This window comes from Gambusia affinis, linkage group LG10 (genome assembly GCF_019740435.1).
Source record: "Gambusia affinis linkage group LG10, SWU_Gaff_1.0, whole genome shotgun sequence".
Classification (NCBI taxonomy): Eukaryota; Metazoa; Chordata; class Actinopteri; order Cyprinodontiformes; family Poeciliidae; genus Gambusia; species Gambusia affinis.
The window spans coordinates 26,110,212-26,124,592 of NC_057877.1; the positions used below are offsets into that span (position 1 = coordinate 26,110,212).

At 37.0% G+C, this 14,381-nt stretch overlaps 1 protein-coding gene across 3 annotated transcripts in view; it reads right to left on the bottom strand.

Moving 5' to 3' along the window:
* Positions 1-14,381, bottom strand: part of ddah1 (dimethylarginine dimethylaminohydrolase 1) — a 71,043-nt gene that overhangs the window by 13,720 nt on the left and 42,942 nt on the right. For all 3 annotated transcript variants that reach the window (XM_044129946.1, XM_044129947.1, XM_044129944.1), the window contains 3 exons: positions 6,880-6,979; positions 5,517-5,590; positions 1,193-1,312 (listed from right to left, as the gene is read on the bottom strand). In XM_044129946.1, the coding sequence (XP_043985881.1) occupies positions 1,193-1,312; positions 5,517-5,590; positions 6,880-6,979 (294 nt within the window). The remainder of the gene's footprint in view (positions 1-1,192; positions 1,313-5,516; positions 5,591-6,879; positions 6,980-14,381) is intronic.

Genomic DNA, 14,381 nt, shown 5'->3' on the forward strand with positions numbered 1-14,381 from the left:
CTGTGTGACATAAATTTCCATTAAAACATCACTATAGTTTGTGTCTAAAAAGGCACAAAATGTGAAAAGGTTTAAGTGGAACTTTCCATAAAATTTCTATTTAACATTTTCTTTCTCTATAGAAAAAACTGAATCCATTGAGCTTCAGGTTTGTTTCATAAGTATGCAGAGGAAGACCTGTATTGTCATGAGACCAGCATCAATATCCAAAACAAGCAGTCCGAATTCATTAAAGCTGCATTCATAAGAGCGCCCTCTCCTCACAGACATAATATCACCTAACTGCAGATGCTGGGATGCTAAAAGTCCTTTAAAACAGAAGCTAATTGCTGCAAGAGAGTGTGACGTAAGCCATAATTAGCAAGCAAACCTTCTGTTATTAAGTATCGCTAAAGGCCACTCCTCATTCCAGCAGCTAATTACTGCGGGCGATCAAACAGCCAGGAGTCTTAATGAGTTGGAGCTGGAAAATAAATGTAATTAGCTTATGTACTTATTCACAAATTCTTCTATTCTTGTGTACACTTTGGCAGAGATACACTAAATGAGTATTTTACACAATAAAAATTATGTGCTTGACCTGTAGGGGGAGTTCTGACTCTGAAAGCAACGGTGGAGAAGAGCTGTCACACCGAACAGGAGAACACCAAGAGTGTACTGAATGATCTAGTGTCTGTAGCGTATGGACTTATAGAATTAGAGAATCAACGTGTAGGGGTGTGTGTGCGTGTGTGTGCGTGTGTGTGGGTGTGTGTGTGCGTGAGCTTCACTGCAGTGTAGCATGAACAAACAACTGACTTGCAGATGGTTGTGAATTTTTGGGATAGTTCTCGGGCCGGGATGTGCTGAGATTTAGTACTCTCTTGGTGTAACCCACCAATCTGTCTCTGTCAGGTTGAAAACTGTCTCTTGTCTGGACGCCCAACATCCTGTGAATTTCCATTTAGAAGCCTTTCATGCGGTAATGAGCTCAAGCTGTGTAATAGGAGGACAAAACCTTTGCAATTAAAGCTGGAGAGTAAATGCCAGAGGCATTCCCTGCGAATTAGCAGAGAATATGAATTAATGCAGAGGGATTAATGCTTTTTTATATGGTTGCAGTAAGAGGGTTCCATCAAGGTATAAAGTTATAAAGAAGTTCAATCTGTCAACTTGTGTCACGACCGACGTTGTAGAATAAGCAGCTGCCTACTTTAAGAGCCTTCTGAGCTGGTTCACTGGAGCCGATGATGATAAGCCCTGGTCCTCCCATGCTGCAGAAGCTCTTCAGGTGCAGCCCCTCCAGCACAGGCACAGTGGAAACAGCATAGTCCTGTGAAACACAATCCAATTATAGGAGCTAAATAAAATAAGTTCCAAGAGCACAGGATGCATACAGGATGGAAATGATTTCAGTAATCTCTATGCATTCCACGGTCAAACATAGGATCAGTGATGTTAAAATACTTTTCAAAGGTGTAATAATAATAATAATAATAATAATAATAATAATAATAATAATAATAATAATAATAATAATAATAATAATAATAATAATAATAATAATAATAATAATAATAATAATAATAATAATAATAATAATAATAACAGTGTTTAAGGCTCTCGAGAGGGTACATTTATAATAAAGTAACACCATTTAGGGGTGGAAACAGCAGAAGTGTCTGAGAGGTGATGTCACTGATCCTCAGGCTCACAGGAAGATTACACAGGACTTGTAAGAACCTGATTCAAGCCACTTTCGCTGGCTGCAGGAAGTCTGCTTGCCAAATGGGGTTATTACTATTATTAGAAAAACAGAAGTTACATAAAATTGTATTTTCACAGCGGAAAGTGAAAACAGTTTATTTCCATCTGTCTAGCGTGTTTGAAAGTAGAAACTACTCAAGTCTGTAAGTAAAGAATGAAGGCAGTAAACTGTCTTTTATTTGTGAAAGAAAACTTCAGAACAGGTGTGAATGGAACACATGAATTACAATAAATAGCTGTTTACATTTCTTTTATAATTATAAACGCTGCCAGCAGTGGAATCTGAGATTATAGTATATACAAATATTTCTTAAGACTCCACACTGTACTTAAATTTTAATTTAGATATTTTATTTTCTGTCTAAAATTACACCACTGTTTTCTTTTTGTTTGTTTGTTTTTTGTTTGTTTGTTTATATCTTTAATCAGTGCATACAAAACTGGCAGAAGAACATGTTTAGCCAAACAGCAGTGACACAAATAGTTCCCTAACTTAAACTCGTGGATGAACAGATTGCTGAATTCAATATTGTGAAAAGAGAGAAAATGAAACATCTGGATAGAAACCTGAATCAGCACACTTCTGCACAATGCTTCTAATAAGTTTTTACAAGATAAAGTTAAATATAAACTTTTTTGGAATTAAAATCTCTCAAAATCCTTCGCAGCATGTATTCAAAGCAACAACTTTGATTACATCCCTTCTATAATAGAATTATTTCAGAGGTACGACTTTAGGACCTACAGATTCATGTTTAAGCCTTCAGCTGTTGATTTTGGAAAGATAGGCTGAAACACCAGCTAAAATGTGACCTACGCTTATAAAATTTACTGCATAGCCTGTGAAAACATTATATTTCCATCAACTTTATTTAAGAAGCAAGACCCTGACAAACCAGGATGGAAATTTCCTTCTGAATGTTGAAAGTACACTTCTGGAATATTTTTAAACCTGAACACAGGATTTGGCCGGACAAAATTTTTTCAAAATATTTGAAGTCATAGATATAATATTTTTTTGTTCTTTTAATTAGTAGATTTTACACAAACTTACAAACATTATGTTTTCCTGATAGACTCCATTGTGAAATTTTCCTGTGACATTATGTCAATTCCTGTGTAACCACATTGTAGCACATTGTTAGTTCAAATTAAGCACAATGCTTCTATTTGTTGCTAAAAACAAACTGAAGTATGGCACTTTGTACTCCATCATGCCAAAAAAAGCCACGTATGATATACTCCTGAACTATTTTTCTTGAGTGTGCTTATAGGTTCAACTGGGAACCAATGGAAATTACAGGATGTTCTTTCTCCATTCCTTATCCACAAACAGGAAGTGTCTGTGTGAAATTACAAATAGAAGCCATTCTTCTTCTCTTATCAAGATAAATGTGACAAAGAAGCAGAAACAGTTACTTTTCATCTGGACTGAGATACTTTCTTACTTTGAACTAAAAGAGTCTCTTTACTACTTAGAAGAAAGTACGACGGTTCCTTGCTAGATACCCCAAATAAGAAATCAACACTTTTACAACATGGAAATAGAAGAATATATAATTTAACCTTTGCACTACTTCCTAAAGTAATTGATTCCATGAGCAACACCATTATCCCAACATCTGTAATAACCTTAAAGCAAAGAGCCCTCACATCTGCATGCAGTTGTGTAGCACTAAACAAACCTGGAAACAGAATGATCCTTCATTTGATAATTAAAGGAAAAACTAATAGTGATAGGATGGAGCAATCAGATAAAAAGTGGAAAAAACAATAATTGATGGCTAAGTAATTTTTGCTTTTGTTATTTGCCAGGAACGCATCATTTAGTCCCATCTTATCAAAGATAACAGAAAACACAGAGGAATCCGTAATGAGGTTCTCAAATCAGATACAGATGGGACAAGGGGAGAATAAGGCAGTTCAAGTTACCGTAATGTGCTGAACTCTTGACATTATGACCCAGCGCTGAATCTGCCTGTCAGCATGCTTCTCAGCTTTGCTACACCTTCTCGGAGAGAGGCCAAATGTGATGAACAAAAGCTCGCAGCGGAAAGTGTCTCTAATTTATACCGGCAGCAAAGGAGATGGATTAGATCAGTCACTCTGACTCTTTTTGAAGGCGGCATGCCTTTAGTCCTGCTAGAAATAAATCTTGCTGTTGCAGAAATATTTGGCATATTTTCATAAGTGCTAGATGCAGGTTTTGGTGAGCATGGTATAATGATCAAGCGAAAAAAAAAAAATTAACTGAAATTATTCTGATACCAAACGTTACAAAATAGAAAAAAAATTATGCCAATAGGTGTTGCTTCTTTACTTACCACAAAATGATGTTTGACCCATCAAATCAGACTCTACAACTCAGTGAATGGCCCCACTTTCTGTGCAGTAACATATTTTAGATGTCTTGAAGTTACTAAGATGCTCAAGTTTGCCATGCTTTGAAAAAGAAAACAAATGTTGCATTTGTTTTATATGTTGATCCACTCTAACATTAAGTTATGCAGATAGCTCCAAGAGGTTAGATAATTATTACCTTAAATACTTAGAAACATGGGCTCTTTATATGAGGCTTCACAGTGATGCAGCTGTTAGCAATGTTGCTTGGAGCAAGAAGCTACAGGTTCAAATTCCAGCCTGGGGTCTTTCTATATGGAGTTTGCATGATCTCCTTGTACCTGCATGGTTCTCAGGCTACTCTGGCTTCCCACAGCAGTCAGTCTCTAAATTGTCCACATCCTGCCCAGAGTGAACCTTACCTCTCACCCAATGATTCGTGCCACATTAGCACGATTGCATGTGTTATGCAATATCACATACATTTGTGATATTGCATGTGATATCACATAAAGAGCCATATTGGCTGGCTCTTTATGTTATAATCAAAAGCATAATTTTGACACAGGTTAACTTGCTTATGAAGGGATTATTTGAACCCAAATTATAGGTTCAAATTACAAATATGAGTCATCAGCGTCTAGTGAGAAACATCTGCTTAAGTGGCATACATAAACAGTTTAGCAACACATCAGCCAAGAGTAAACAAGATGATTTATAATAATGACAAAAGAGGAAATTGTTCATAAGGTAATTAATGCAAGGTTTACTCCTTCACATCAGCTTTTAAAATCTTTTTTTTTTGTCTGCTTTATTAATCATCCTGGACATAACTGGCAAACGTTTTCATCAAATGTTGATTAAAAATGCTTTAAAGCCCGCTAAGGCTTCATCCAAGGCATTAAAAGATAATTATCACAAGGACTCTTTACAGATGTGTAATTATGTCAATAACATCAGCTTCAATAATGCTGATCAGCAACAACAGCAAATAAAATATGTTAGACTTTGCACAATGCTACCTGGCTGAAAACAGACTTTTTTGGATTCACCAACCAATCAAGTTAAAGGTTTCAAGTTTCATTCTGAAACTTCTCTTTTCCCTTCAGGATATTAAAACATCAATTTACAAGCGAGCCAGGAATGTAATGTAATGGAGCTCCTCACTTACATTATTCAGTTTATTTAAATACAACTGGCTCCTAAGGGACCAACAATGAAGTTGGTTCAGACACATGTATGTTTTCTCCTGGTGCTTCAGTTTACTCCCACAGTGTAAAGCACATGCACTTAAGGGTAAATTATGACTTTAGGTTGCCCCAGGATGTGTGTGTGTACATGGTTGTGTCTTACCTCATGTTGGCTTTGTGCCCCAGTAATGAATAAGAAGGTATGCTAAATGTTTTAATGGATACACAACATAAACTCACCTTAAATGCATCAGCTAGGATCTCTGCTCCTCTCTGATTTGTCCGTTTAGAAAGACCAACAAAGAATTCTCGACCTGGATAAAAAAAAAAAAAAAAAACATCTTAAAATTAGAATTTTGCAAAGTCAGCAGAAATAGTCAACAAATCAGGCAGTTTTATCACTTTAATTTTCGCTACATTCAGTATGAATGGTGGAGACATAGTGGAAAATATATATTAAAAAAACATTGAATCTCTCGGCAAGAATGCAGCCGCACACTGAGCTCAGGAACGGGTTCCTTATGTTGCATCTGAGCCTTTACAATATAAGCCATTAGTCTGGGCCCTGCCAGCAGGAAATGTTTCTTACCCTACCATGTGAAACCGATTTCAGCTGAAAAGAAAGACACCACAGAGCCAATGTCTAGAAACTCAATTAGATGTACTGTACTTTTTCCATCTGGCTCATGCAGTGAAGACGCCACTGACCCACATTTTACATTGCCACGGAGTGTAACACAATGTTCTGAGTGTAATGTAGACCACCATGTTTCTGATTTGAGTGTGTTCATTGGTTTTGTTGGCTGCTGCCTAACACATTTAACAGCTGTGGTGAGTTGAGGTGATCCGCAGGATGGTACAAAACAGTTTTACTACAGATGAAACTCCCGTGTGTGCACAGGGGCATGAGGATATGGAGGTCACACATAAGAATGTTTTGCTAGAGAATCCAAAAACACAGAAACATGCTCAACGGCACTGACTCGTCAGCTCGCATATGGAATATAGGAGCTCTTTTATGTCATCCATTTCTGCAATTTCCCATTTACTTGTCACTTATAGTTTTACTTTCTTACCTTGAGATCAAAGTGATGTATATTTTCTCTGCAGGTGTCTTGTTGAAAAATGTAACTAACAGCATACATTTTAAATGACGTGAAATGTATTTGCTGACAACATGAAAATCAATGGTCATCTAAGTTATTGTGTACTAAAGTGAACATGAATAATTTAATTTAGTGTATCTTACTCTAAAAATAATGAAGCACCAGAATGCTAACTAACAGTAAGGTGCACTATACGTGATATGCATAAGTCAAATGGTGTGCCCTGCAGGACAGTATTTATTCATCATACTGTCCTAAAATATTTCAAGCAATAACAGCTGAGCAAGTCACTTTTAAAACATTTTTCATAGACCTTTTTTTTCACCATAATCTTCCCTAAATGAAAGGGATAGGACATGTTTTTATTGGATCAAGTTTATATTTACAGTAATTAGATTACAACATACCTTGATGACTTATAAGTCGACCATAATTAGACAGAAGAAAAGCCTCAGATGAAAATCTGAGGTAAATTTCAGATTGCAACTGAAACTTACCTGTAAACAGAACGTCTCCTCCATCCAGTGTTGCATTCTCATCCGTCATTTCCACTATGTTCAAATTTAGATCCTTTAGAGCCTCTTTCATCACCTCAATCTGAAACAAAACAAACATTTAAAGAAAATGATTCACACCCAAGTATCAGATCACAGTCTTATAATCAAGCCACTTTCAAATGATTAGTATTGAAGTGATTTGTTATTTTATCATAGCCACACATCCAGTAAGCCTTCAGTTGCCAGTTATTAAACATGTATTTTTGTTTGTGTGTACAGGTAGCATATGTGCATATGGCAACTGTGCTAAAGATCTCAGATTTTTTATTTTGTTTTTTTTTTGTACATATCCTAAACCAAACCTTAAGTTGTTTCCACCATTAACTATGATGTTCCACAGCAAAGGGCAGACTGACTTGGATATTTGGACTTACTGTGTTGACAGAACATTGAAGCTGAACTAACTGTATTGGAGCGCTATATAAATGCTGCCCTGTTTTAACACATCACCAACATCACAGGTGAGTCAGGTAAGTGGGACCCATTCCCAGTACTGATGTAGATCACTTTTTACTGATGTCATGTTTTATCCTTTTTCACTGCCCTGTAAAGCTGCTGAATTTCTGACTTTACAAATCAAGACAAATTTCAATGAAATCCTAGTCTGATCACTCAGACTGAGACTGAGGACAATATTTCCAAATTGGAAAATCGCTACCTCAAGCCATTTTTTGTACAGAGCAATGCAATGATAAGACTCAGTTTTTAAAAGATAAATTTTTAATATAATTAAGAAATTGTACAGGTTCAACTTTTCAACATAATTAAGATAGTTACTGAGATCTCAGTACCTGAGATTGGTAACTAAACACTTTCTATCCTCCAGGTTGCCATTACATCATTTAAATGAGCCGGATCATGATGTCATTTAGTAGGAAGCACGTTAAAAGTTTTACAAGGTTGTGACCAGGGAAAATAAGCATGCCAAAAGATCATTGCAAACTCAAGAAATGCCTCCTCCTCTCCTCCTGTTTCAGAACCACCTGCATTTCATAAATTTATAAGGACAAAGTTCAAGCATACCACCGGCTTAACATTAAGATGTATTTTATTGTGAATCACCTGAAGTAAAATGAGAGGAAATCCACATTCTGTCTCCATATCATCTCTACTAAACACAAAACGCTGCCATTAAGTCTGCTCTCCTGTCGGACCGCCATGAGAGATTTTACTGTCCTGCTTTTTGGGGTTCCTCTGGGAGTACTTTCCATGTTACCGTGCGCATCAGTGTTTCCACAAGCCCTATCTCACTATGACCTCAGCCCATTGCTCAGAGTGATTTTGGGTAACATTGCTTCTGCTTCTCCTCAGCCACCAAACACCGAACCATGAGGTCATCCAGGTACACTGCTTGTGCTTCCAGATAATGCAGCGGGGGTCAGAGATCCTTCTCTCCCTTTTGACAATCCACGGATTTAATTTCCTACGCACAACACAGGCAGAGCTTTGTGGAAAAAATACCAGAATCAGAATCAGCTTTTTTGGCCTAGAAACAAGAAATTTGGTTTATCTTTACTTTGCTCTCAGTGTTCATGTTGTTTTCAAACAAGTATATCAATTTGATGAGTGATAAAAATAAAAAATTAGGTGGGAATAGGTGGGAACCCCAGTTAGTGTAACACAGTAATCTCTCTGTAGCAGTTTGTTTTTGAAAATAGTCCCAAGCTGAAGGTAAAAGTCTAAACAGTTTGTGTCCAGGATGTGTGGGGCTTGTAGAGATATTAGCTGGCTTTTTCTTGACCCTAAACTTACAACCTAAGGGTCATTCCTAATGTCCGAAGAGTAGAAGGGTGGAAGGTGCTCCTTACACTACATGCACTTCTTTCAGTTGTCAAAGAGGCACAGTCTCCACCCAGCATTCTTCCAAGGTGTGTCTAAGCATGAGGACAATCTCAGATGAAGAAAAAGTATGGTTTGTAGGGACCACAAGTGATCAACAGTCTTGTTGAGGTGTACTGAGGTGTAACTAACAGATATCATTCATTATTGCTCCACTTACACAGCCAAACACAGCGTGCTTCTATGCTTCGAGCTGTGCTCACAAATCCTTTGATTGTTTCTTAAATCTTCTAAAAGTCACAGCATGCAGCATAATAACTACAGGTAGGAAAAAAAACCCAGCTGTTTTTCATTTCTATTTCTGAACTGCCGAACACCTTTGGTTTTATTTAGTAGGAATCAAGCAACTGTTTTCTGCAAAATGAAAAACACATAGTTGAGTCAGATAATGAAGAGGAAGCCAGGTGGGTAAGATGCTTGTTTTTCATTTAATTAGCACATTTTTGTCTCTGTGTGTCATTTCAGTGGAGTATCAATGGGTGTTGCATATTTTTCCTGTGCAATCAGTGATTCATCGAACATTATCAACTTCATCTAAATGAGTCCATCAAAACATTCCTTTATGAAAAATGAGCGAGTCTCTCCTCCAACAAGGTCATATATGCAGTAAAAAAGCTGGGTCTATTTCAGTGGGATGAATATTTTTTGAATACCTTTTTTCTTATCTCATGGATCTTGTTGGAAGAATTCTTCTTCTTTGGAATTTTGTATAATAAATGAGACTCCCTTCTTCCCACACTCAAGTATTTCCTGTGACATCACTTGAAATAATGTGACCCAAAGTGTGTTTATGCTGCCTCACCACTCAACTGTATGGTATCTTCTAAATGTGCTGACACATTTGCAACTAAACGTCTTGTTCAAATTTAAATCAAAAGAAAGAAAGAATGAATGAGACAAACGTTTTCATCCACTTCTAGCTGTAATTAAATACAGACTTATTTGAAAGGGAGGAAAAAAAAACAAGTTACATGAAAAAGTCCTTAAGATGTCATGTAAAATGTAAACTGTCCATCCATCTATCCATCCATCCATATATCCACAATAGTTGGCTCATTTTGGAGGCTCCTAAGCAAACAGCAATAACAAGTAAATAAAAATTGGCAATCAGTACTGCCACATTCTTACCTATCTGACCAATAATCAATGTATCAATACAAATACAATGATTCCGATACATTGTTTGTCCCCAGTTAGAAAAGGTTGTCTCCTAAAACCCAATATGCAACTACCTTTAAACTAGATTGTTTTTTTTTATGCCCAGAGTAGAATTTATAGCATTTTGTTACTTCTCAGATTGGGAACGTAAATTTTAGTTTCATTAGATTATAAGATTTTACATCCTATAAGACCAGTAGCTGATTTTGTAAGAATTTGTGAAATTTGCTTTAAACACATCCAAATATTTCTAACATTGCTGAAAATCCCAGATGCAACAGTCATCTTATTTTAATCAAGATAAGTGCAGTGGCAGTAAAAATCATGAGAAACCAAGAGGGTTAAAATGATTAAATCAAGTTTGATATATTCATTGGAAAAAAGGATATAGGAAGCACCCAAAATGGATTCACCTGTTCAGACATAAGGTCTGTACAGGCAGTACAGTTGGTGGCAATATGATTCACATAACTATATAACACATGCCTCCTGCTGCTTATGGTGCTTTGGGGCTGCAGTCAACACATAGTTACTATACACACAGCTGAATAACTGAGGTACGACAAATTTATGAGATGCAGACAAGACTAAAATTAAAGTCATTTCCAACTTTCACACCTGTAAAATCTAGGACCAATTCCGTTTTGTATTAACATAGTTGAACATAATTATTTTCAAGATGCTACCATAAAATAATAATAATAATAATAATAATAATAATAATAATAATAATAATAATAATAATAATAATAATAATAATAATAATAATATATCATCATATGCATATATGTACACATATCATATGTGCACGTATGTGTACATATATGTACAATATGCACACATATTGTACATATGCATGTACAATAGCATATACTTGTACATTTTATTGCAGCATGTACAAGTATAACCTAAGCTCACATCTCTGCCATACATACAGTGTTAAAGTCAAAGCCAAGCTCCTGTCAGAAGACACCAGCAGGTGGGCTCATGCTGAAAGCAAATTCTTTTTTCAAATGTAACTTTATTCTCATTTTGGTTTAAGGAAAAAAAAGATTGATGGGTTTTGTCAAAAACCCATCAATGGTTTAAAACATTCCCCACAGACACACTGCCAATTAAAGTACATTAAGCTTAAAATTTATGCATTTCTCCACTGACTTCTGAGCCCCACATGCTTGGCAAAAATTTACAACTGCAAATATAGTGAGGATCTACAGTGTTGTGCAAAAGAATTTTTCCCTTCAGTCATTTCTTTGGCTTGTCTCTTTTCATCATGTCTTAATTACTAAAAATCGGCACATGTGCTTTTCTTATCTTATTTCAACCAATCATACTTAAATCATAGAGAATCCCAAAAAGATTAAAAGTACATCTGTCCATGTTTTGACGTATTTATTGGAAAAAATTGATGTAAAGGGCATCCCATATGGAATTTCTCAATATTATTTACATCTAAACTTTGATTAACCCTCTTGAGGTCTTTGCACAATGCTCAAGAGGAGTGCAGCAGATGACACAGTAGTACCAGCATTCCAAAAAAATTTATTTATAATAGTTAATTTATTATTTAACATTTGAAGATTAATAGTTTCACATATGGCCCATAAGGTTCGGATAGATTTTTATTCAAAACAAAATAAACACGTTTTGACCCAGAAACGTCTGTGTAACACCCTGTAAGCAGATGTCTTTCAGTAGAGTATGACTAACCTATTTACCCTCATCTCACCTTCTACGCTTTGTTTTGTGTCCCACATTCCCTCTGTTCTCTCTGGACCCTCGTGGCGAGGTCAAGAATGCTTCTAGAGTGTCTTCTCATGCAGAGTGGCCTCTTACTGTTAGGGACATCCAATACCAAAGTCTGTCTAGGTGAGGGGTGCCCAAAGTCGGTCCTCGAGGGTCGGCATCCTGTATGTTTTAGTTCTCTCCCTGGTTTAACAAACCTGGATCAAATGATAGTTTGTTAGAAAGCCTAAGAAGAACATTGAAATGCTGAAAAGGTTGTTACTACAACCAGGTAGAGAACTGAAACAGGCAGGATGCCGGCCCTCGAGGACCGACTTTGGGCACCCCTGGTCTAGGTGCTAACTCACTTTGCCAGTCCTCCTCCTCCCTCCAGGCATCCTTTACTTTTTCTCTTCACTCCCCTTTTTTCCCCCTCTGAGTGCTTGGCCAGGCAACACGCTGTTAGTCAGCACCCTACTTTGAATGAAAAAGGCCTTTTAAAATTCATTAGGGGCTGAAGGCTCTGAGGGCCAGCCGGTCTGCCTGCCACATTCCTGCCGTTCCAACACAGGACAGCACAGACTGAGCAGAGAGAACAGCCTTTTATATGGGCCTTTTTATGGAGCAATACTCCCCTCTCTTGTCCCTGGTGCCCGTGGATATCGCATTCTGCTAAACAGGACCATCAGTCTGATAGAGCATGGTTCGCTTGGAAAAGGGAATTGAGAACACAACAATAGCATTCCTGAGGGTCATCCTAGCCTCCCTGGACCAGACAACAGAGTCCCACGCTCCAGTATAATGGGGATGCAGCATTCCTCTCAGACTCAAACACAAAAGGATTAACCTACTTGAATGACTGTTAGCTGTCACTGTTAGCCAAATTATTACATTCATTAAAAATCTGACAGACAGTTCAGTTTTACAGTTTATTGGCATTCATTTAGTTTCCTTGACAAAGATTAAGCCAAGAGGAAGCAACATAGAAGTGAGTAAACTAGATATGTAAAGCTTTAAGAATGAAGAAAAAAAAACTAACTTGAGGACATCCGAGTTTTGTAAAGAACTGATTAAATTGCAAAGTTTGTTTATCAAAGCACTCACTGACATTTAAACGTCAACGGAGATGATAAAACACCTGAAGGAGAGGCCAACTGATTTTATTCAAATAAGACAGACATATGCTTGATGCATGCACTTTGTGCGTCATAACTGGAACTTTGGCTGGAGATTTTAGACACCAGTGATGAGACTAACTGATATCAGAGACTTCATGTAAAGTTCAAAGAGCAACAAAATTGGAATAATGGTTCCAGTTCAGGGTAATCAAGCAAGTGAAATTCAAAATGAACACATAAATGTTTTCAACTATGCAACAGCTAAACGGATAAAAAGATTTGAACCTTTGAGGCACAGCAAAGCGGACGTCATAGAGATGGCTCCCTTTGTTTGCTGAGAGGCCTGGGTGTACCTTAATGGTTCCTGACTAGATATGGCATCGCTTTATCACACACAGCAGTTTCAATAGCAAAGGAAGAAGCAACTTTATGTTTAGATAAGAGATGCCCTAACTGTCTGTGTTATGGACGCAGTCACCTCTTACAATTTGCAGATTTTATTTGTAAGATGGAAGCTTACAAATAAAAGCTTCCAATTTTTATTTGTGAAAAAAGGAAGCTTTTTCATTATAAGATGGATTATAATATGTATTGTTTTTATCTTATATCTATCAACATTTTTCTTTTCATGATTTAATTAATGATAAAGTACTGTATTCTTCAATGAACATTTTGTACAGCGACATTTTGCTGCTCACAGCGTAGCCCACGTAGACACCGAAGCAGGGTCAAACACTAGAAAAATAACCAGAAATATGAGTATGTTTGACAAGTCTAGTGTGTGTCCCAGAGCAAATAAAGGACTAGCTCCGATCAGCGGGGCTGCAGAGATATGCTTCTGCGTAACCCACAATGTCATGGCTCCACAAACACAGCGGAGCTGCAGGCTAGGAACGGCTGGACAGTCGAGTTATAGAGAAAGCAGCTTATGAATGGACCTGAGCCTCTGCTGCGGAGAAAAACATTGGGGGGGCTTTAGCAAACACATCTCTGCTTGGCACAGACTCCTCCATGTTTATTGGATCTGACCCCTGCAGACTGAACCTCTGTACCAAACAAGTGGGAAAAACCAATAAACTACTATATCTCATGGAGAAATTCATTTCATTGCTGGTTGGCAAAACAGGTTCTATAAAACAATAGCTCTTTAAAAGTATCTCTAGCACAAGAGGGAAGATTTATTACACACCAAATACTCGGCCAAATATTCATGCTGAACTGATGTTTGTGTGGGGGAAACATTTGCACCAATGCAGGTTAATAGAACGTCAGCCGTGGCTGCTATTTCTTAAAAGAAAAGAATGTGAGTGCCCGTGAACAAATACTTAACATTTACAGTGCTAAAGAACAGTCATCCTCAAGATAGCCAAATCAAGTAGAAGTATTCATGCAAAAACATGGGTGTGGCCACAGACCTAATCAACTTTTCACATGAATATAACATATTTCTTTAATTATTCGTGAAATAATTCGAAGGACATGAACATGAAAATAAGCATAGAAAATGTTCTTCATTTCTATGCTATTAACTTATTAAATAATAAGTTAATAATAACTTATTATTTTCATAATAAGTTCATATCCATCCATCCATCCATTTTC